Raw genomic sequence first — 19,018 nt, 5'->3', positions numbered from 1 at the left:
CCTCTGGCAGCGCGTTCCAGGCACCCACCACTCTGCATGAAAAACTCCCCCCGCACATCTTCCTTAAACCATTCCCCCCTCACCTTGAATCTATGCCCCGTTGTAACTAACATTTCCATTCTAGGTAAAAGCCTCTGACTATCCACCCTGTCTATGCCTCTCATAATTTTGTGGACCTCTACCAGGTCTCTCCTCAGCCTCCATCTTTCCAGTCAAAACAATCCCAGTCTATTCAACCTCTCCTCATAGCCAATACCCTTGAGACGAGGCAACATCCTGATGAATCTTCTTTGCATTCTCTCCAAAGCTTCCAAGTTCTTCTGGTAGTGTGGCGACCTGAACTGCACGCAGTACACCAAATGCGGCCTAACCAAGTTTTTATATAGCTGCAACATGATTTGCTCTTGTACTCAATGCTCCGGTCGATGAAGGCAAGCATGCCATATGCCTTTTTAATCTTGGCCACCTATGTTGCCACCTTTAGGGAAGTGTGGACCTGCCTGGATCCCTCTGTTCTTGAGGGTTCTGCCATTTACAACTCACACCTAAATTTGATCCTGCAAAATGCATCACCTCGCATTTGTCCGGATTAAACTCCATCTGCCATTTCTGTGCCCAAGTCTCCAACCTATCAAATCCCCAGCACGGTCAGCAACTCCACCAATCTTTGTGTCATCCGCAAACTTACTAATCAGACCACCCACATTTTCCTCCAGATCATTTTTATATACTACAAACAACAGAGGTCCCAGCACTGATCCCTGCAGAACACCACTTGCTACACATCTCCCTTCTGGAAAACACAGTTCCACCACTACTCTCTGTCTTCTCTGACCAAGCCAGTTCTGTATCCATTTAGCCAGCATTTAGTTTTTAGTATCAGTCTGCCATATAGGACCTTGTCAAAGGCTTTACCTAAGTCCATATACACTACATCCACAGCCCTTCCTTCATCAATTATCTTTGTCACTTCTTCAAAAAACTCAATGAAGTTGGTGAGACATGACCTTCCCTGTACAAAACCATGCTGCCTATCACTAACTAGTCCATTTTTTTCCAAATGTGCAGATATCCTGTCCCTCAGTATGTTCTCCAAAAGCTTCCCCACCACCTCTGGAAACTCACCTGTGGTCAAAAAGAATGTGAAGATGTGTGTTAAGGCCCCAGCTATTCCTTCCCTTGCCTTCCGTAGTAAGGTGAAACATGAAAACAGAATGGAAAGGCTTCTATAGAATTTAATCTTCTGAGGTATGTAAAAAGGGAAAGGATCATAGAATCTCTACAGTGCAGAAGGAGGCCATTCATCCCATCAAGCCTGCACCTACAACAATCCCATTCAGGCCCTATCCCCGCAACCCCATGTATTTGCCCTTCTAATCCACCTGGGTAATTTACCACAGGCAATCAACCTAACCTGCACACCTTAGGAGGAAACCAGAGCACCTGGAGAGACCATATGTTAAAGTTTATTTATTCGTCACAAATAAGGTTTATATTAACACTGCAATGAAGTTACTGTGAAATTCAGCTAGTCACCACAGTCCGGCGCCTGTTTGGGCCAATGCACCTAACCAGCACGTCTTTCAGAATGTGGGAGGAAACCGGAGCACAGAGGAAATCCTCACAGGCACAGGGAGAATGTGCAAACTCCACACAGTCAGTAACCCAAACTGGGAATTGAACCTGGGTCCCTGGCGCTGTGAAGCAGCAGTAGTTAGTAAAAACAAATGTGGGCCCATTACAGGGGTTAGATGGCCTACTCCTGCTCCTATTTCTTATGTTCTTATGTACAGGCAGAGAATGGAGAATTTATAGTCAGGAGTAAAAAATGGAAGAGCATCTAAACAAATACTTTGTGTTGTCTTCATAGAGGAAGATACAAAAAACCTCCTTGAAATATTGCGGAGCCAACGGACTAGTGGAATTGGGGATCTGAAAGAAATTAGCAATGGTAGCAAAGTGCTGAAGGAATTAATGGAGCTGAAAGTTGATAAATGCCCCCATGATCTGCATCTTTAAGTGTTGAAAGAGGTGGCTGTAGAGATAATGGATGCATTGGTAAATGAGAGCAAATGTAGTATTTCCAAGTTTGTTGACAGAATGAGTTGTGGGGATGGATAGATTTCTGGATATGAATGGATATGAGCGGGCAAATAGTATTGAGATAGAAAATGAGTGACTGTTGGAGCAGACAGCAGAGGCTGAATGGCCTCCGCCGGCTCTACTTGCTGGCTCCTGCTCTGCGCGTGGTGATCACCCATTGGCTGCAGCTTTGTTTTGGCCTGTCACTATTGGTCAATTCTAATAAAGTGTTCGATACTGCTATTGGTCAATTAAAGTCGACGTGTCTCCTGGCCCCGCCCTCTCCTCACTAATTGGATAGGTGTAGCCCCTCCCCCGGGTCCTGCAGCATGATTGGTCGCGGGTGTGAGCGCCGTTTGGCCATTGGCCGTTGGAGACGTCAGTCAGGTGGCAGCGGCGGCAGAGCGGCCATGGCGGCTTACCAGAGTTTGCTGCAGGAATACCGGAGAATGCCGACCGTTACCCGAGCCTACACCACCGCCTGTGTGCTGACTACGGCGGCCGTGGTAAGAATCATAGTCCTTGGGAATAGTCCCTCCACCAAGTCATGAACGGATTCCTGTCGTGTTCCCAACTCTCCCGGATTACCCGGGAGCCTCCTGGGAAGAGACACGGATCCCCCGGCACTGCTGCAGGCCAGATGGGAGACCTGTAGCAACAGCAGCCAACCCCTAGCGAGGTACCATCCCCCCTCATTGCCCAGAGAACTGTCAGGGAATGGAGGGGCGGTGTATGTGGTCAATCCTGTAGGAATGCCTTCAGTTAGAGTTGGCAACTATTGTGGTATGGGGAAGGAAACAGAAAATTCAACAGATCAGGCAGCATCTGTGGACAAAAACTGCTGAAGAGTGAAGTGGGGAGTGTGGCAGCAGATGGTATTGAGTGTGGATCTCAGGATGCAGTGAGAACACTGGTGTGAAGGATGCTGAATGTCCAGGACACACACCTGTTAACATGGTTGGAATCCAAACATGAACGGTGGAATTTCTACTGGAATAAGTTGGAGCCAGGGACGGTTCCAGTGTGTACACTGTTATGGCTGTTTAAGTGAATTTGATAGAAACCTGATTAAACATGAGAAAGGCTGTAGAAGACAATTTATCATGGTGGATTTAAACTGATCCCTGGGTCCAGAAGCATTCGGCTATTGTAGCCATATTTCATAGCAGGCCAATGAATCTCCTATGGCAGAGTCAAAACCAAACAATGTTATAGGGTGGGGAATGATCAAATGTTCATTTATTCTGTACTTTAATGGATGTGGGAGATGCTGTTTGAGGCAGGATTTCCTGACCTAAAGGCATTATGAATCGCCTACATAGTGCAATCTCAAATGGACCAGGGCAGGTAGAATCAACAGTACCTTTTTCCTTAGTAACCCAGCTGAGTATTGAATGATATCAAGAAGTTATCATAATGTTCCTGGTGTCAGCTCAGAAATGTCCAGATTTACTCACTGCAGTTTAGTTGAGATTTGAACTGGCAAACTCCGTTCACAGAAAAAGATGATTGTTGAAAAGAATGACGTGTGACCTGGAGTACAAGACAGATGGCTTCAACAAAATGTCTTTTGAGCAATATTGAAGTGGTTTATTGTTTTGGCGCTTTCCTTATTGTTTAATTGATATAAAATGCAATAGAAGAAGAAGAAGAACAATACAGCACAGGAACAGGCCCTTCGGCCCTCCAAGCCCGCGCCGCTCCCCGGTCCAGGATTGAATCCTGAATCCAGGATCCCCGCCCAATTTTCCAGCCTATCTACATACCAATATCCTATCCACCGAGCTGTCCCTCACAGCTACGATGCTTTGTTCATTACAACCTATTAACTCACCCCCACCCCCCTATTCCAGACCATGTGATCCCCAGGGAGAGGCGAAAACCCAGAGTGAAAAACCCCAGGGCCAATATGGGGAAAAAAAAAATCTGGGAAATTCCTCTCCGACCCCCTGAGGCGATCGAAACGAGTCCAGGAGATCACAATGGCCCTGATCGGAAAATGCTTCCCAACCCTAGTCATTTCCACTTCCATGAACACCATATGAATTCCCTGCTCCCGAGACAGGTTCCCAACTATCCGCAGTCTCGCTCTGTACTGGCACCAGCAAGATGATCATAGAATGAAGCCTTGAAACGAGAAACAAGGAACAATTAGCCCGCGCCGCTCCCTGGTCCAAACTAGACCACTCTTTTGTATCCCTCCATTCCCACTCCGGTCATATAGCTGTCTAGATAAGTCTTAAACGTTCCCAGTGTGTCCGCCTCCACCACCTTGCCCGGCAACACATTCCAGGCCCCCACGACCCTCTGTGTGAAATATGTCCTTCTGATATCTGTGTTAAACCTCCCCCCCTTCAAGAACAAAGAACAAAGAACAGTACAGCACAGGAAACAGACCTTCGGCCCTCCAAGCCTGTGCCGCTCCTTGGTCCAACTAGACCCATCGTTTGTATCCCTCCATTCCCAGGCTGCTCATGTGACCATCCAGGTAAGTCTTAAACGATGTCAGCGTGCCTGCCTCCACCACCCTACTTGGCAGCGCATTCCAGAACTGGCAGAACCGAGAAATCAAACCCATGTCTGAGCTTTGCTGCGAAATATTCAGCAAGGGCAGAATATTGAAGAAAGGAAGGAAGGTTGGAGTGGAAGTGAAAGGTTCTCTTGGTGTATAATGAAAGGAGAGTGTTGGGCATAGTGCAAAAGCTGAATCAAACTGGTTTGAGTTAGGGAAAAGAAAGGTCACCAGTTACTTGTTGAGAGTTTACAAACTGGACATACACTCACAAGAGGTAGAAGTAGTGCTGAATCGAGACTTTGAATGAAATAAAGTTTAGGAAACGAGCATCGGATAAATAGGGGAGAAGAATGAGGAGGTTATTTGATTTATTATTGTCACATGTATTAGGATACAGTGAAAAGTATTGTTTCTTGTGCGCTAAAAAGACAAATCATACCATACATCGAGTACATAGGGACGAAGGAAAGGAGAGGGTGCAGAATGTAGTGTTAGTCATAGCTAGAGTGTAGAGAAACAAAAAATGCTGGAAAATCTCAGTAGGTCTGACAGCATCTGCGGAGAGAGGTTTGAGCCAACTTTTCGAGACTAGATGATCCTTCGTGTCAAGAAAGATCATCTTAACATAGGTCCATTCAAAAGATACAAAAGTCTGAGGTCATGCACCAATCTACTCAAGTGACAGCAGGGAAGAAGCTGTTCTTGAGTCGGTTGGTATGTGACCTCAGACTCTTGTATCTTTTTCCCGACAGAAGAAGGTTGAAGAGAGTATATCCGGGGGGCGTGGGGTCATTGATTATGCTGGCTGGTTTTCCGAGGCAGCGGGAAGTGTAAACGGAGTCAGTGGATGGGAGACTGGTTTGCGTGATGGACTAGGCTATGTTCACAATCCTTTGTAGTTTCTTGTGGTCTTGGTCAGAGCAGGAGCCATACCAAGCTGTGATGCATCCAGAAAGGATGCTTCCTGTGGTGCGTCTGTAAAAGTTGGTGAGATTCATAGGGAACATGCCGGACTTGCTTAGTCTCCTGAGAAAATAGAGGCGTTGGGGGGCTTTCTTAACTATAGTGTCGGCATGGAGGGACCAGGACAGGTTGTTGGTGATTTGGAAACCTAGAAACTTGAAACTCTCGCCCATTTCTACTTCATCCCTGTGAATGTAAAACGTAGAACATTACAGCGCAGTACAGGCCCTTCGGCCCTCAATGTTGCGCCGACCTGTGAAACCAATCTAAAGCCCATCGAACCTACACAATTCCAATATAGAAACATAGAAAAACTACAGCACAAAACAGGCCCTTCAGCCCCACAAGTTGTGCTGAACATATCCCTACCTTTTAGGCCTACCTATAACCCTCCATCCTATTAAGTCCCATGTACTCATCCAGGAGTCTCTTAAAAGACCCTATTGAGTTTGCCTCCACCACCACTGACGGCAGCCAATTCCACTCGCCCACCACCCTCTGTGTGAAAAACTTCCCCCTAACATTTCCCCTGTACCTACACCCCAGCACTTTAAACCTGTGTCCTCTCGTAGCAGCCATTTCCACCCTGGGAAAAAGTCTCTGAGAGTCGACCCGATCTATGCCTCTCAACATCTTATATACCTCTATTAGGTCTCCTCTCATCCTACGTCTCTCCAAGGAGAAAAGACCGAGCTCCCTCAGCCTATCCTCATAAGGCATGCCACTCAATCCAGGCAACATCCTTGTAAATCTCCTCTGCACCCTTTCAATCTTTTCCACATCCTTCCTGTAATGAGGCGACCAGAACTGAGCACAGTACTCCAAGTGGGGTCTGACAAGGGTCTTCTATAGCTGCATCATTATCCCCGGACTCCTAAACTCAATCCCTCGATTGATAAAGGCCAGCACACCATACGCCTTCTTAACCACCTCCTCCACCTGCGGGGCTGATTTTAGAGTCCTATGGACCCGGACCCCAAGGTCCTTCTGATCCTCTACAGTACTAAGAGTCTTTCCCTTTATATTGTACTCCTTCATCCGAATTGACCTGCCAAAATATCATCCATATGTTTATCCAATGACCCTTTAAATGCCCTTAATGTTGACGAGTCCACTACCGTTGCAGGCAGGGCATTCCACGCCCTTACTACTCTCTGAGTAAAGAACCTACCTCTGACATCTGTCCTATATCTCTCACCCCTCAATTTAAAGCTATGTCCCCTTGTGTTAGCCATCACCATCCGAGGAAAAAGGCTTACACTGTCCACCTTATCTAATCCTCTGATCATCTTGTATGCCTCTATTAAGTCAGGGGAGAAGAAAGAACATATTGTAGACAGGGGCATGTTCTTCACTACGCTGCCTGAAGTTGATGACTATCTCTGACATTGAGAGAGAGATTATTTTTGTCGGACCATTTTACCAGATTCTCTATCTCTTTCCTATACTCTGTCTTGGCATTGTTTGACATCCGACCCATTACAGTGATGTCATCAACAAACTTGAAAATGGAGTTGGAGCAGAATTTGGCCACACAGTCATAAGTTTATAAGGAGTATAGTAAGGGGCTGAGGACGCAGGCTTGTGGGGCACCGGTGTTGAGGATAATTGTAGAGGAGGTGTTGTTGCCTATCCTTGCGTATTGCAGTCTGTGGGTTAGGAATTCTAGGATCCAATTGCAGAGGGAGGAGCCGAGCCCCAGGCCATGGAGTTTGGAGATGAGATTTGTAAGGATTGGTGTATGTGCTTGGCTGAGGAGCCAATGGTGCGAAGCTACCATCTGTGGGATTATGACTGAACGCCTCTAAGTCAGAATCCTGTCTAAATCCCGTATTAAAGGCTGAGCTGTAGTCATTGAATAGGAGTCTGACATAAATGTCTTCGTTATCGAGGTGTTCCAGAGATGAGTGTAGGCCCAGGGAGATATTGTTTGCTATGGACCTGTTGCGACGAGAGGCAAACTGTAGTGGATCCAGGAAATCTGGGAGGTGGAAATCGATCCGTGCCATGACTAATCTTTCGAAGCACTTCATAATGATGTGTGAAAGAAATAGAAAGTAATCGTTTAAAAATCAATAAATAGGGTTAGTTTGAGAATATTAAATGTTAAGAATCCTCAACATTCAGTCCTTCCACCACTAATGAACAGTGACAGCCGTATGTGCCATCTACAAAATGCATTGCAGCAATTCATGAAGGTTCCTAAGGTAGCACCTCCAAAACCCACGACCTCTACCATCTAGAAAGACAAGAACATCATACCTGGGAAAGCCACTACCACCCCTCCAAGCCACACACCATCCTGACTTGGAAATATATTGCTGCTCCTTCACTGTTACTGGGTGAAAATCCTGGAACTCCCTCCATAACAGCATTGTGGGTATACCTACACCTAAGGGACTGCAGCTTTCAAGAAGGCAGCTCACCACCATCTTCTTAACGGTAATGAGGGATGGGCAATAAATGCTGGCCCAGCCAGGGATGCACATGTCTTGTGAATGAATAAAAAAATGAGAGAGGAACTCTTATGTAGACAGTTATGACAACACCCAGAGGGAGCCAGTAATTAAATAAGTGAGAGAGAGCGCGACTGAGAGCAGAGCCAGAAGGATGAAAGAGAGAATTCAAAAGCCTGGCAATTTTTGAAATGTGACATCAGCACAAGGGGAGAGCTGATTGGTACGTAGTGGGTAAGTTGTTATCTCTACTTTAAAACTACGTTAAGGAACAGTAAGAACAGCTTTTTTTAAAGATAACTTAACCTTTCTACTGGGAATAAATTTATCGTAAGAGTTTTGTAACTTAAAGTATGTGTTTTGCACAGCCTACAGTATGTGGGAATTCCTAGACACTCTTTGCAGTTCCGATGACCACATTTGCAGGAAGTGCCACCAGCTTGAGAGCTGGGTTTCGGAGCTTGAGCGTCGGCTGGAGGTACAGCGGTGCAGCCGCAAGGCTGAGAGGTTTGTGGATAGCACGCTTTTTGACCTGGTCACCCCACAACTTAAGGAAATGCAGTCAGAAAGGGAATGGGTGACCACCAGCCAGAAGAAGGGGGCAGGGCTGTAGTCAGGAAAGCCACAGAGTGCATCTCACTCAGGAACCACATTTCTGTGTTGGAAAACAGTGAGAGTGACAGTTCCTCTGAGGAGTGCAGCCAGAGCCAAGTTTGCGGCACTGTGGGTGGCTCAGCTGTACAAGGAGGGAGGAGTAAGATTGGAATAGTGGTAGGAGGCTCAATAGACAGTAGCAGACAGGTGTTTCTGCAACTGCATACGTGACTCCAGGATCATGTGTTACCTCCCTGGTGCCAGGGGCAAGGGTGTCACTAAACGGCTGCAGGGTGTTCTGAAGGAGGAGGGTGAACAGTCAGAGGTTATGGCTCACATTGGTACCAAGGATATGGGTAGAAAGAGGGATGAGGTCCTGCACAGGAATTTAGGGTGCTAGGTAGCAGACTGAAAGCAGGACCTCCAAGATTGTAATCTCTGGATTACTCCCAATTCCAGTGAGTATTGGGATATGAGAATCCATGCATGGCTGAAGAGATGGTGCAGGAGGGAGGGCTTTAGATTCCTGGATCACCGGATCTATTTCTGGGGAAGCTGGGACCTGTACAAGTTGGACGGGTTATATCGGAATGGGGGCCAATGTCCTCGTGAGGAGGTTTGCTCCTACTGTTGTGAGGAGCGGGGGGGGTTTAAACTAATTGGCAGGGGGATGGGTTGCAGAGTGGAGGTAGAGTAGGGGATGATGCACAGCCAAATATAAAAGAGAAATAAAGTCTGTCTTTAAGTCAGAGCAAAGATAGACATGTTAAAGCACAGGGGAATGTGACAAGGCTGGATGGTATTTTAATGCAAGGATTCTTGTGAGTAAGGCAGATGAGTTGAGGGTGTTGATTAAAACAAGATGGAATGGAGGTGGATGATGCTTCAGTAGAAGCTGGACAGTTCGATGATGCTGACTTTGATCGTTGATGGGCCTTAATCGAAGTCTGCATTTTAGCGTGACGCGACAGTAGTCAACCTGATTAACAGAAGTTTAATAATTTACGTGAAGGAAACAAAGACAGCTGCCTAACCTGGTTTATATGTAGCAAAACTGGATGGGAGGTAAAATGTGTCCTGTACAGACATTAAACTACTCAATGTAAAGATAGGATGCAAAACTTAATATAGTGCTGTTTTCATATAATGCACGTCATGTTTTGTGTCAACACGTGTTGCAAGATTACAATGTTAAGTAAAACCTCTTTTGTACTGAGTAGGGGAAAAAATAACACATGGGAGTTTTTTATCCATTCGTGGGACGTGGGCGTTGCTGGCTGGCCAGCATTTATCTGGAGTATGATATTATTGCTATCACAGAGACTTGGTTCCTTAGAATAGAGAAGGCTGAGGGGGGAGCGGATCACGATGTACAAAATTTTGAGGGACATGGACAGGATGGATAGGAAGGAACTTTTCCCTTTGGAAGAGGGATCAGAAACTGTGGGCACAGAGTTAAGATAATGGGCAGAAGATTTGGAACAGATTTGAGGAAAAAACTTTTCACCCAGAGGGTGGTGGGAGTCTGGAACTCAGAGCCTGAAAAGGTGGTAGAGGTAGGAACCCTCACAACATTTAAGAAGCATTTGAAACTCCACAGTATACAAGGCTACGGACAAAAGTGCTAGAAAATGGGATTAGAATAGAAAGATGTTTGATGGCCGGCACGCACACGATGTGTCGAAGGGCCTCTCTTTGTGTTGTAAAACTCTATGGCTCAGGAAGTGGAAATAGGCAGTGTAGGATGGACTGGGCCGGGGGCTGGTGGTCAGGCTGGGAGGAGGGGGGCTGGGGGAAGAGAGGGATAGGCATTACATGTGGCCAGGATGTGGAAGTATGATGGATGTAGATGACTGTCAGTGAGGTTTATACAGAAGTAGAATTTTCACTTCTGGTAAAATTCAGCTGCTGAATTAAATTTGTCTTGTTTATTAGTGAGGATGATATGTTTTCAAAGCGCTCCTTCCTGTGGTGCGGCTGCTTCCATTGGAAAGAGAGACTCGCAAGCATCAGCCATGATGTAGTCTTGAAGTATAGTCATTGTGTTAATGTAATTACTGCAGCAGCAAATTTACACCCAGCAAGATCCCATAAACCAGAACGTTATAATAAGTTTAGTGATAATGAGTTTAGTTTGAGTTGAGGATTGAAGGATAAATATTGGCCAGAACACCAGGAAGGTTGAGGGCAGTGGGAGTTGGGTGGTCAGTAGGAGGAGAGGGGTTTAGGGATCATTGGGGAGGAGGGGGGTGGGGGAACAGGGTTGGTGGGTTTGGGGTGTCATGGGGCAGCAGGTTTGGGGGGGTTGATAAGGATCACGGGAGGCAGGGTTGGGGGTTTAGGGTTTAGTGAGTCAGGGTTGGGGGGGTCATTGGTAATGTGTTGGAGATTGTGGAGTAATGTTCTATGTGCTGTTGTCTATTGTGGGGGTGGCAGGGTGGGTAAGTTAAGATTGGATTCTGAAATTGGATCCACATAGTGCTTCACGTTTGCTTTGGGGAGGGCTGGTGTTCAAGTGTACAGTATAGTGATTGGCGCTGTTCATTCTCAATCATTCAGAGAACAGCTGCTGTTTGTAGTATGATGTGTCCTTCTATGCATGGGTGATGTGGTATTTCGAGTTTCTACAGACTTCTCCACTTTGGCTTTTGTTTATGATGAATGCAGCATCTGGGAAGAATATGGTGTCTGTCTCTTCCCCTGAACTATGGCTGCCAAGGAAGAACTTTCTTTAGCGCCTTTCACAACCTCTGGCCATCTGAAAGCTCTTTCCAGCCAATAACAAATTTATGCACAGGGTTGTAAATTGCACACATATTGTTTTGGTGACTCTGATGATTGTCTGAGGTACCAGAGATAGATCCAGTGCTCTAGATGTTGTAGAATCTTTACTTTCACCCAAGACCCCCAAATAGTGGGAGGAAATTAGAAGAGCAAATATGTAAGCAAATTTCTGAGTGCACAAATGGGCGGATAAGTGGCAGATGGAATTTAACCCTGAAAAGTGTGGGGGTGATGCACTTTGGAAGGAGTAATTTGACAAGGAAGTATACTATGAAAGGTCTGACACTGGGAAGATCCGAAGAACAAAGAGACCGTGGCGTGTTTGTCCATAGATCTCTGAAGATGGAAAGGCAGCTTAATAGGGTGGTGAAAAAGGCATATGACACACTCGCCTTTATCAATCGGAGATAGATTACAAAAGCAGGGAAGTCATGATAGAGTTGTATAGAACTTTGGTGAGGCCACAGCTGGAGTACTGTGTGCAGTTCTAGTCGCCACATTATAGAAAGGACGTGAATGTACTGGAGAAGGTGCAGAGGAGATTCACCTGGATGCTGCCTGGGATGGAACATTTAAGTTATGAAGAGAAGTTGGAGCAGAAAAGACTGAGGGGGCAACCTGATTGTGAGGGGCATGGATAGGGAGTAGCTGTTCCCATTAGTTGAAGGGTCAGTTATGAGGGGACACAAGTTAAAAGTGAGGGGTGGGATACTTAGGGGGGGATTTGAAGAAAAACGTTTTTACTCAGGGTGGTGACGGTCTGGATGCACTGCCTCACATCCTTTAAAAAGTATCTGAATGAGTATTTGGCATGCCATAACATTCAAGGCTGTGGACCTTGAATAGTTGGAGACTTCAACTATCTTAATATCAACTGGGATATGAACGGTGCAGTAGGTATAGAGGGTGCAAAATTCTTGAACTACATTCAAGAGAACCTTTTCAGCCAACAGGTAACAAGCCCAACAAGAGAAGGCACAATGAGATTTAGTCCTCAGAAATGAAGCTGTGCACACAGAACAAGCAAGAAAGGTACAGCACAGGAACAGGCCCTTCGGCATGCATAACCTCGCACATCTCCCCTCAACTTTTCCCCATGCACCTTGAACCTATGTCCCCTAGTACTTGATTTTTCTACCCGAGGAAAGATCATCTGACTATACACACTGTCCGTGCCACTCATAATCTTGTAAAGCTCTGTCAGGTCACCCCTCAACCAAACATTGACTTTGTGCTCTATTATTCTCATGAAAAGTTCCCCTCCAAACCACACACCATCTTGACCTGGAACAATTTTGCCATTCCTTCATTATTGCTGGCTCAAATTCTTGGGAGTCCCACCCTAACAGCACTATGGGTATTCCTACACCCATGGACTGCAGTGACAGGACAGCTCAACACCACCTTCCCTTCGGGACTCAATGGTCAGAGGTACGGACAGGAGGTTCTGTGGTCGGGACAGAGACTCCCGCATGGTTTGTTGCCTCCCAGGTGCCAAGGTCAGCGATGTCTCTGAACGCGTGCACAGCATTAATTCTTTCTATGGCCCTCCAAGCTGCACCAATCATGATGCCTGCCTAAACTAAAACCATATGCACTTACGAAGTCCATATCCTTCCATCCCCATCCTATTCATGTATTCGTCATGCTCCTTAAATGCTGCTATTGTGCTCCCACCATCTCCTCAAGGCAGTGCGTTCCAGACATTTGCCACACTGTGTAAAAAAAAAACTTGCCTCACACATCTCCCCTCAACTTTTCCCCATGCACCTTGAACCTATGCCCCTAGTACTTGATTTTTCTACCCGAGGAAAGATCATCTGACTATACACACTGTCCGTGCCACTCATAATCTTGTAAAGCTCTGACAGGTCACCCCTCAACCTCAACCAACAATGGATGGATTCCTGATCGGTAAGGGAATTAAGGGTTATGGGGATCAGGCGGGTAAGTGGTACTGATCCACGTCAGATCAGCCATGATCTTATTGAATGGCGGGGCAGGCTCGAGGGGCTAGATGGCCTACTCCTGCTCCTATTTCTTATGTTCTTATGTTCAACCTCCGTCGATCGAGTGAGAACAAACTGAGTTTATCTGAACTCACCTCATGGCTAATACCCTCCAGACTAGGCAACATCCTGTAAACCTCTTCTGTACCCTCTCCGAAGCATCCACATCCTTCTGGTAATGTGGCGACCAGAATTGTACACAATATTCTAAATGAAGCCTATTTAAGATTCTGTACAGCTGCAGCATGACCTGCCTAATTTTATACTCAGTGCCCTGACCAATGAATGCAAGCATGCCGCATGCCTTCTTGACTACTTTATCCACCTGCGTTGCCACTTTGTGATTGGTGGACATATATCTCTCTGCCTGTCAATACTCCTAAGGGTTCTACCATTTACTGTATAATGGTGTGCATACATGGATGAAGATTCAGTGGGGAACCATTTTAGAGAGCACTTATTCATTCATGGGGAATGGGCTTTGCTGGCTAGGCCAGCATTCATTGCCCTTCCCAAATTGCTTTTGAACAGGTGGTGGTGAGCTGCCTACTTGAACCGCTGTAGTCCCTAAGGTACACCCACAGTGCTGTTAGGAAGGGAATTCTGGGATTTTGTATAGAACAGTACAGCACAGAACAGGCCCTTCAGCCCACGATGTTGTGCCGAGCTTTATCTGAAACCAAGATCAAGCTATCCCACTCCCTGTCATCCTGGTGTGCTCCATGTCCTATCCAATAACCGCTTAAATGTTCCTAAAGTGTCTGACTCCACTATCACTGCAGGCAGTCCATTCCACACCCCAACCACTGCGTAAAGAACCTACCTCATAACCTTCCTATATCTCCCACCATGAACCCTATAGTTATGCCCCCTTGTAATAGCTCCATCCACCCGAAGAAATAGTCTTTGAACGTTCACTCTATCTATCCCCTTCATCATTTTATAAACCTCTATTAAGTCTCTCCTCAGCCTCCTCCGCTCCAGAGAGAACAGCCCTAGCTCCCTCAACCTTTTCTCATAAGATCTACCCTCTAAACCAGGCAGCATCCTGGTAAATCTCCTCTGCACTCTTTCCAGCGCTTCCACATCCTTATAGTGAGGTGACCAGAACTGCACACAATATTCCAAATGTGGTCTCACCAAGGTCCTGTACAGTTGCAGCATAACCCCACAGCTCTTAAACTCCAACCCCCTATTAATAAAAGCTAACACACTATAGGCCTTCTTCACAGCTCTATCCACTTGAGTGGCAACCTTTAGAGATCTGTGGATATAGACCCCAAGATCTCTCTGTTCCTCCACAGTCTTCAGAACCCTACCTTTGACCCTGTAATCCACATTTAAATTAGTCCTACCAAAATGAATCACCTCACATTTATCAGGGTTAAACTCCATTTGCCATTTTTCAGCCCAGCTTTGCATCCTATCTATGTCTCTTTGCAGCCTACAACAGCCCTCCACCTCATCCACTACTCCACCAATCTTGGTGTCATCAGCAAATTTACTGATCCACCCTTCAGCCCCCTCCTCTAAGTCATTAATAAAAATCACAAAGAGCAGAGGACCAAGCACTGATCCCTGTGGCACTCCGCTAGCAACCCGCCTCCAATCTGAAAATTTTCCATCCACCACCACCCTCTGTCTTCGATCAGACAGCCAGTTACCTATCCAATTGGCCAACTTTCCCTCTATCCCACACCTCCTCACTTTCATCATAAGCCGACCATGGGGGACCTTATCAAACGCCTTACTAAAATCCATGTATATGACATCAACTGCCCTACCTTCATCAACACACTTAGTTACCTCCTCAAAAAATTCTATCAAATTTGTGAGGCATGACTTGCCCTTCACGAATCCGTGCTGACTGTCCTGGATTAATCCGCATCTTTCTAAATGGTCGTAAATCCCATCTCTAAGGACCTTTTCCATCAATTTACCAACCACCGAAGTAAGACTAACCGGTCTATAATTACCAGGGTCATTTCTATTCCCTTTCTTAAACAGAGGAACAACATTCGCCATTCTCCAGTCCTCTGGCACCATCCCCGTGGACAGCGAGGACCCAAAGAGCAAAGCCAAAGGCTCTGCAATCTCATCCCTTGCCTCCCAAAGAATCCAAGGATATATTTCATCAGGCCCAGGGGACTTATTGACCTTCAGTTTATTCAAAACTGCCAATACATCCTCCCTCCGAACATCTATTTTGACCCAGTTGCAGTGAAGGAACAGCATTCAGGATGATGTGTGGCTTGGAAGGGAAGATGCTGTGTAATCACCTGCAGTACATTAAGAGCAAGAAGATAACTAAGAGAAAGGTAGGGACTATGATGTATGTCGGAACTAGTGCATTGATTAGGAGATATGGGCTGAGTTCTTAGTGAATACTTTGTTGCTGTCTTCATTAAGGAGAGGGACATCCTAGTTAAAGAGGAGGAGTGTGAAATATTAGATACAATAAGCATAGTGAGAGAGGAAGTATTGGAGGGACTGACATGAAGGTGGATATATCACCAGGGCCAGATGGATTGTATCCCAGACTGTTGAAGGAAGCCAGGGAGTAAATAGCAGATGCTCCGTGGATCATTTTCCAATCCTCACCAGATACAAACGAGGTTCCAGAGGATTGGAGGTTTGTGAACCTTGTACCATTATTTAAAAAGAGTGCAAGGGATTGGCCAGAAAACAATAGGCTGGTCAGTCTGACTTCAGTGGTGGGCAAATTATTGAAAACAATTCTGAGAGAAAGGAGAAACTGTCACTTAGAAAGGCACAAATTGATCAGGGAGAGTCAGCATGGTTTAGGGGAAGGTCGCATCTTAGTAACTTGATAAAATGTTTTGAGGAAGTAACGAGGAGGATTGATGAGGGTGGTGCAGTGGATGTTTTGTACATGGATTTCAGTAAGGCAGTTGACAAGGTCCCACATGGCAGACTGGTCAGAAAAATCAGAGTAAGGAGTCTAACAACACCAGGTTAAAGTCCAACAGGTTTATTTGGTAGCAAATGCCAGTTTACCCCAGTCCAACGCTGGCATCTCCACATCAGAAAAATCAGATGCAGGGAAAGGTGGCAGGTTAGATTCAAAACTGGCTCAGTGACAGGAAACAAAGGTAATGGTCGATGGATGGTTTTGGAAATGGAAAACGGTTTGCAGTGGTGTTCCTCAGGGCTCAGCCTTGGGGCCCTTGCTGTTTGTTGTATATATTAATGAGTTAGACTTAAATGTGGAGGCATGATTGGGAAATTTGCAGATGATACAAAAATTGACATGTACTTGATAGTGAAGAGGACAGCTGTCAACTCCAGAATCATCAATAGTTTGGTTGAGTGAGTGGAAAAGTGACAAATGGAATTCAGTCCAGAAAAGTGAGAGGTAATACATTTGGGGAAGGTAAACAAAGCAAGGGCACATTCTCTAAACAGGAAGATATTGAGAGAGACTGAGGAAGTGAGACACCTTGGAGTGTATGTCCACAAGTCCGAGAAAGTGGAAGTTCAGGTGGACAAGGTGGTTAAAAAAGGAATATGGAATACTTTCCTTTATTGGGTGGGGTATTGAATACAAAAAATCGTGGGCCAAAGGGCCTGTTCCTGTGCTATGTTCTAGACAGGAAAAACCCATTTCCCCTAGATGAGGGGTCAGTTACCAGGGGTTATAGATTTAAGGTGATTGGTAGAAGGATCAGAGGGGACATGAGAAAAAACCTTTTTACCCAGAGGGTGGTGGGTGTCTGCGATTCACTGCCTGAGTTGGTAGTTGAGGCTGAAACACGCAACTCATTTAAAAAGTTCCTGGATCTGTGACTGAAGAGTGCTAACCTGCGAGGCTAGAAAATGGGATTAAAATGAGTGGCTCGTTCCTTTTTTTGGTTGGTGCAGACACGATGGGCTGAATGGCCTTTTTCTGTGTCATAACTTTTCTGTGGAAGCTGGGAATTGAATGTGTTGTCCATGCTACCTTTTGGCAATGTAGTACTCTCTCAGTTCTACATTGAACTGTTACTGTTTCATGGGAACTGTACAAATTCTTACCTGCAAAAGTAAAACAAACTTAAATTTTATTTTTTTGCAAAGTGATGGACCAAATCGCAAGTTCCTATGCTGTATCATTCAGTGACTTTATTGTTCAAAAACAAATGGCAGCTTTGTGACTATTTCTCTCCATACTCCAGTTGTCTGAATAGTTCACTCCTTAATCTTTTTCAAAACAAAATGATCTGGGCATTGCTGGTGATGTAGATATGAATTATTCCTTGTTCCCATTGAGAGGATCATGGGGCCATGCGGAGGGAGGAGCCTGTGTTTGGGGGGGGGGCTGTGTGGGTGGAGGAGACCCCTTTTGGGGGGCCCTGCAGGGGAGGAGCCCGTGGTAATTATTAATTTCTCTCAGGCACTGTGTTGACCAGCTTGCAGTTTATGGGTTCGCTGAGATATTACAATTGACTGCTCTTGACAGTTATCATTGTTTATTCTCCAGCAAAGAATCTTACCTACAGCCCAAGGCACTGGCTAAGATTGGTTGCCACACCACAAAACATAGATTGAAACTTAGGGTCTTCTAGGGTATCACACCTAACCATGTCAATCTTTTTGGTAAAAGAATTTAACTAAATCAAAAGGGCAGTCCCCAAAAAGAAGGGGAGCCACCCGAAACAAAAGACAAAGTAGAAAGGAAACTTAAAACATCAAACCAAAAGGTGATTAAAGGGGTTGATAATGCACCCCAGTCCCTGCGGTGCCCAGCGGGCACGGAAGGCCTCAGCAGTGCCCCAGACACCGCATGCTCCCTCTCCAGGGACACCTGCCCCTATACCGCCGCAAATGTAGCCGCGGTATAGGGGCAGGCAGTTGGGTCTGACAACCTAACCATGTCCTAACTAATGAAAATGAGTCTTAACCTGTTGACCACAATCATCTGCATTGCCCTGATGAAGTACAGCTACATGCTAAGTACCTGAGCTCTGACTATCTCCAGTCGTCTTCCTTACCTGTTGTTTAATGGGGTGTATTGCTGCTTTGTTGGTGCTGGTGTTTAAGCTTTACGTTTTGCTGATGCTTCCTCCAGTAATTCTTGTCTTTTCATAGCAACTGGAGTTCATCACACCATTCCAGCTTTATTTCAATCCTGACTTGATAGTCAAGAAATATCAGGTTAGTTTAAAAAATGTTTTACCCCACACTTCATGATGCATTATCCTCTGATGTATTTAACTTCTCTACTGTACTGAACCCAGTAATAGTTGTGTAGTTTGTTTCTCGTTTGATACTCTTAACTCATCACCTCAAACAGCTTCCATAGTCCTATCAGTCTGAAAATCTCACCTCAGTGAAAATCTTTAATGCAATTAGTTAGTTTTGGTAAAGTTTATTCATCGACATTGTGTGCATGTGTGTATTTAATTTTGTGTTCCTTTTGTTGCAGGTTTGGAGGTTACTAACCAACTTTCTTTTTTTTGGACCATTGGGATTTAGCTTTTTGTTCAATATGATCTTTTTGTATCCTTTTTGTGTGTTGGACAAACAGGTATCATAGAAATCATAGAAACCCTACAGTGCAGAAGGAGGCCATTCGGCCCATCGAGTCTGCACCGACCACAATCCCACCCAGGCCC

General features: G+C 45.5%; 1 protein-coding gene across 1 annotated transcript; it reads left to right on the top strand.

Annotated features, from left to right (window-relative positions):
- The first annotated feature begins 2,461 nt into the window (after positions 1–2,461).
- derl3 (derlin 3) lies at positions 2,462–18,939 on the top strand. The gene is made up of 3 exons (XM_078226084.1): positions 2,462–2,588; positions 18,492–18,557; positions 18,829–18,939. The coding sequence occupies exons 1-3, from the start codon at positions 2,493–2,495 to the stop codon at positions 18,937–18,939; spliced, it is 273 nt and encodes a 90-aa protein (XP_078082210.1). The 5' UTR covers positions 2,462–2,492.
- Positions 18,940–19,018: the final 79 nt, after the last annotated feature.

This window comes from Mustelus asterias, chromosome 13 (genome assembly GCF_964213995.1).
Source record: "Mustelus asterias chromosome 13, sMusAst1.hap1.1, whole genome shotgun sequence".
NCBI lineage: Eukaryota > Metazoa > Chordata > Chondrichthyes > Carcharhiniformes > Triakidae > Mustelus > Mustelus asterias.
The sequence above is the reverse complement of the archived record's forward strand: the minus strand, read 5'-3'. Positions and strand labels throughout refer to the sequence as shown.

Bases quoted from the DNA above. Each gene is read 5' to 3' on its own strand.
- derl3 (XM_078226084.1), top strand. From the start codon at position 2,493: ATGGCGGCTTACCAGAGTTTGCTGCAGGAATACCGGAGAATGCCGACC. The intron at 2,589-18,491 runs GTAAGAATCATA...GTCTTTTCATAG, and splicing joins TGCTGACTACGGCGGCCGTG to CAACTGGAGTTCATCACACC. The intron at 18,558-18,828 runs GTTAGTTTAAAA...CTTTTGTTGCAG, and splicing joins TGATAGTCAAGAAATATCAG to GTTTGGAGGTTACTAACCAA.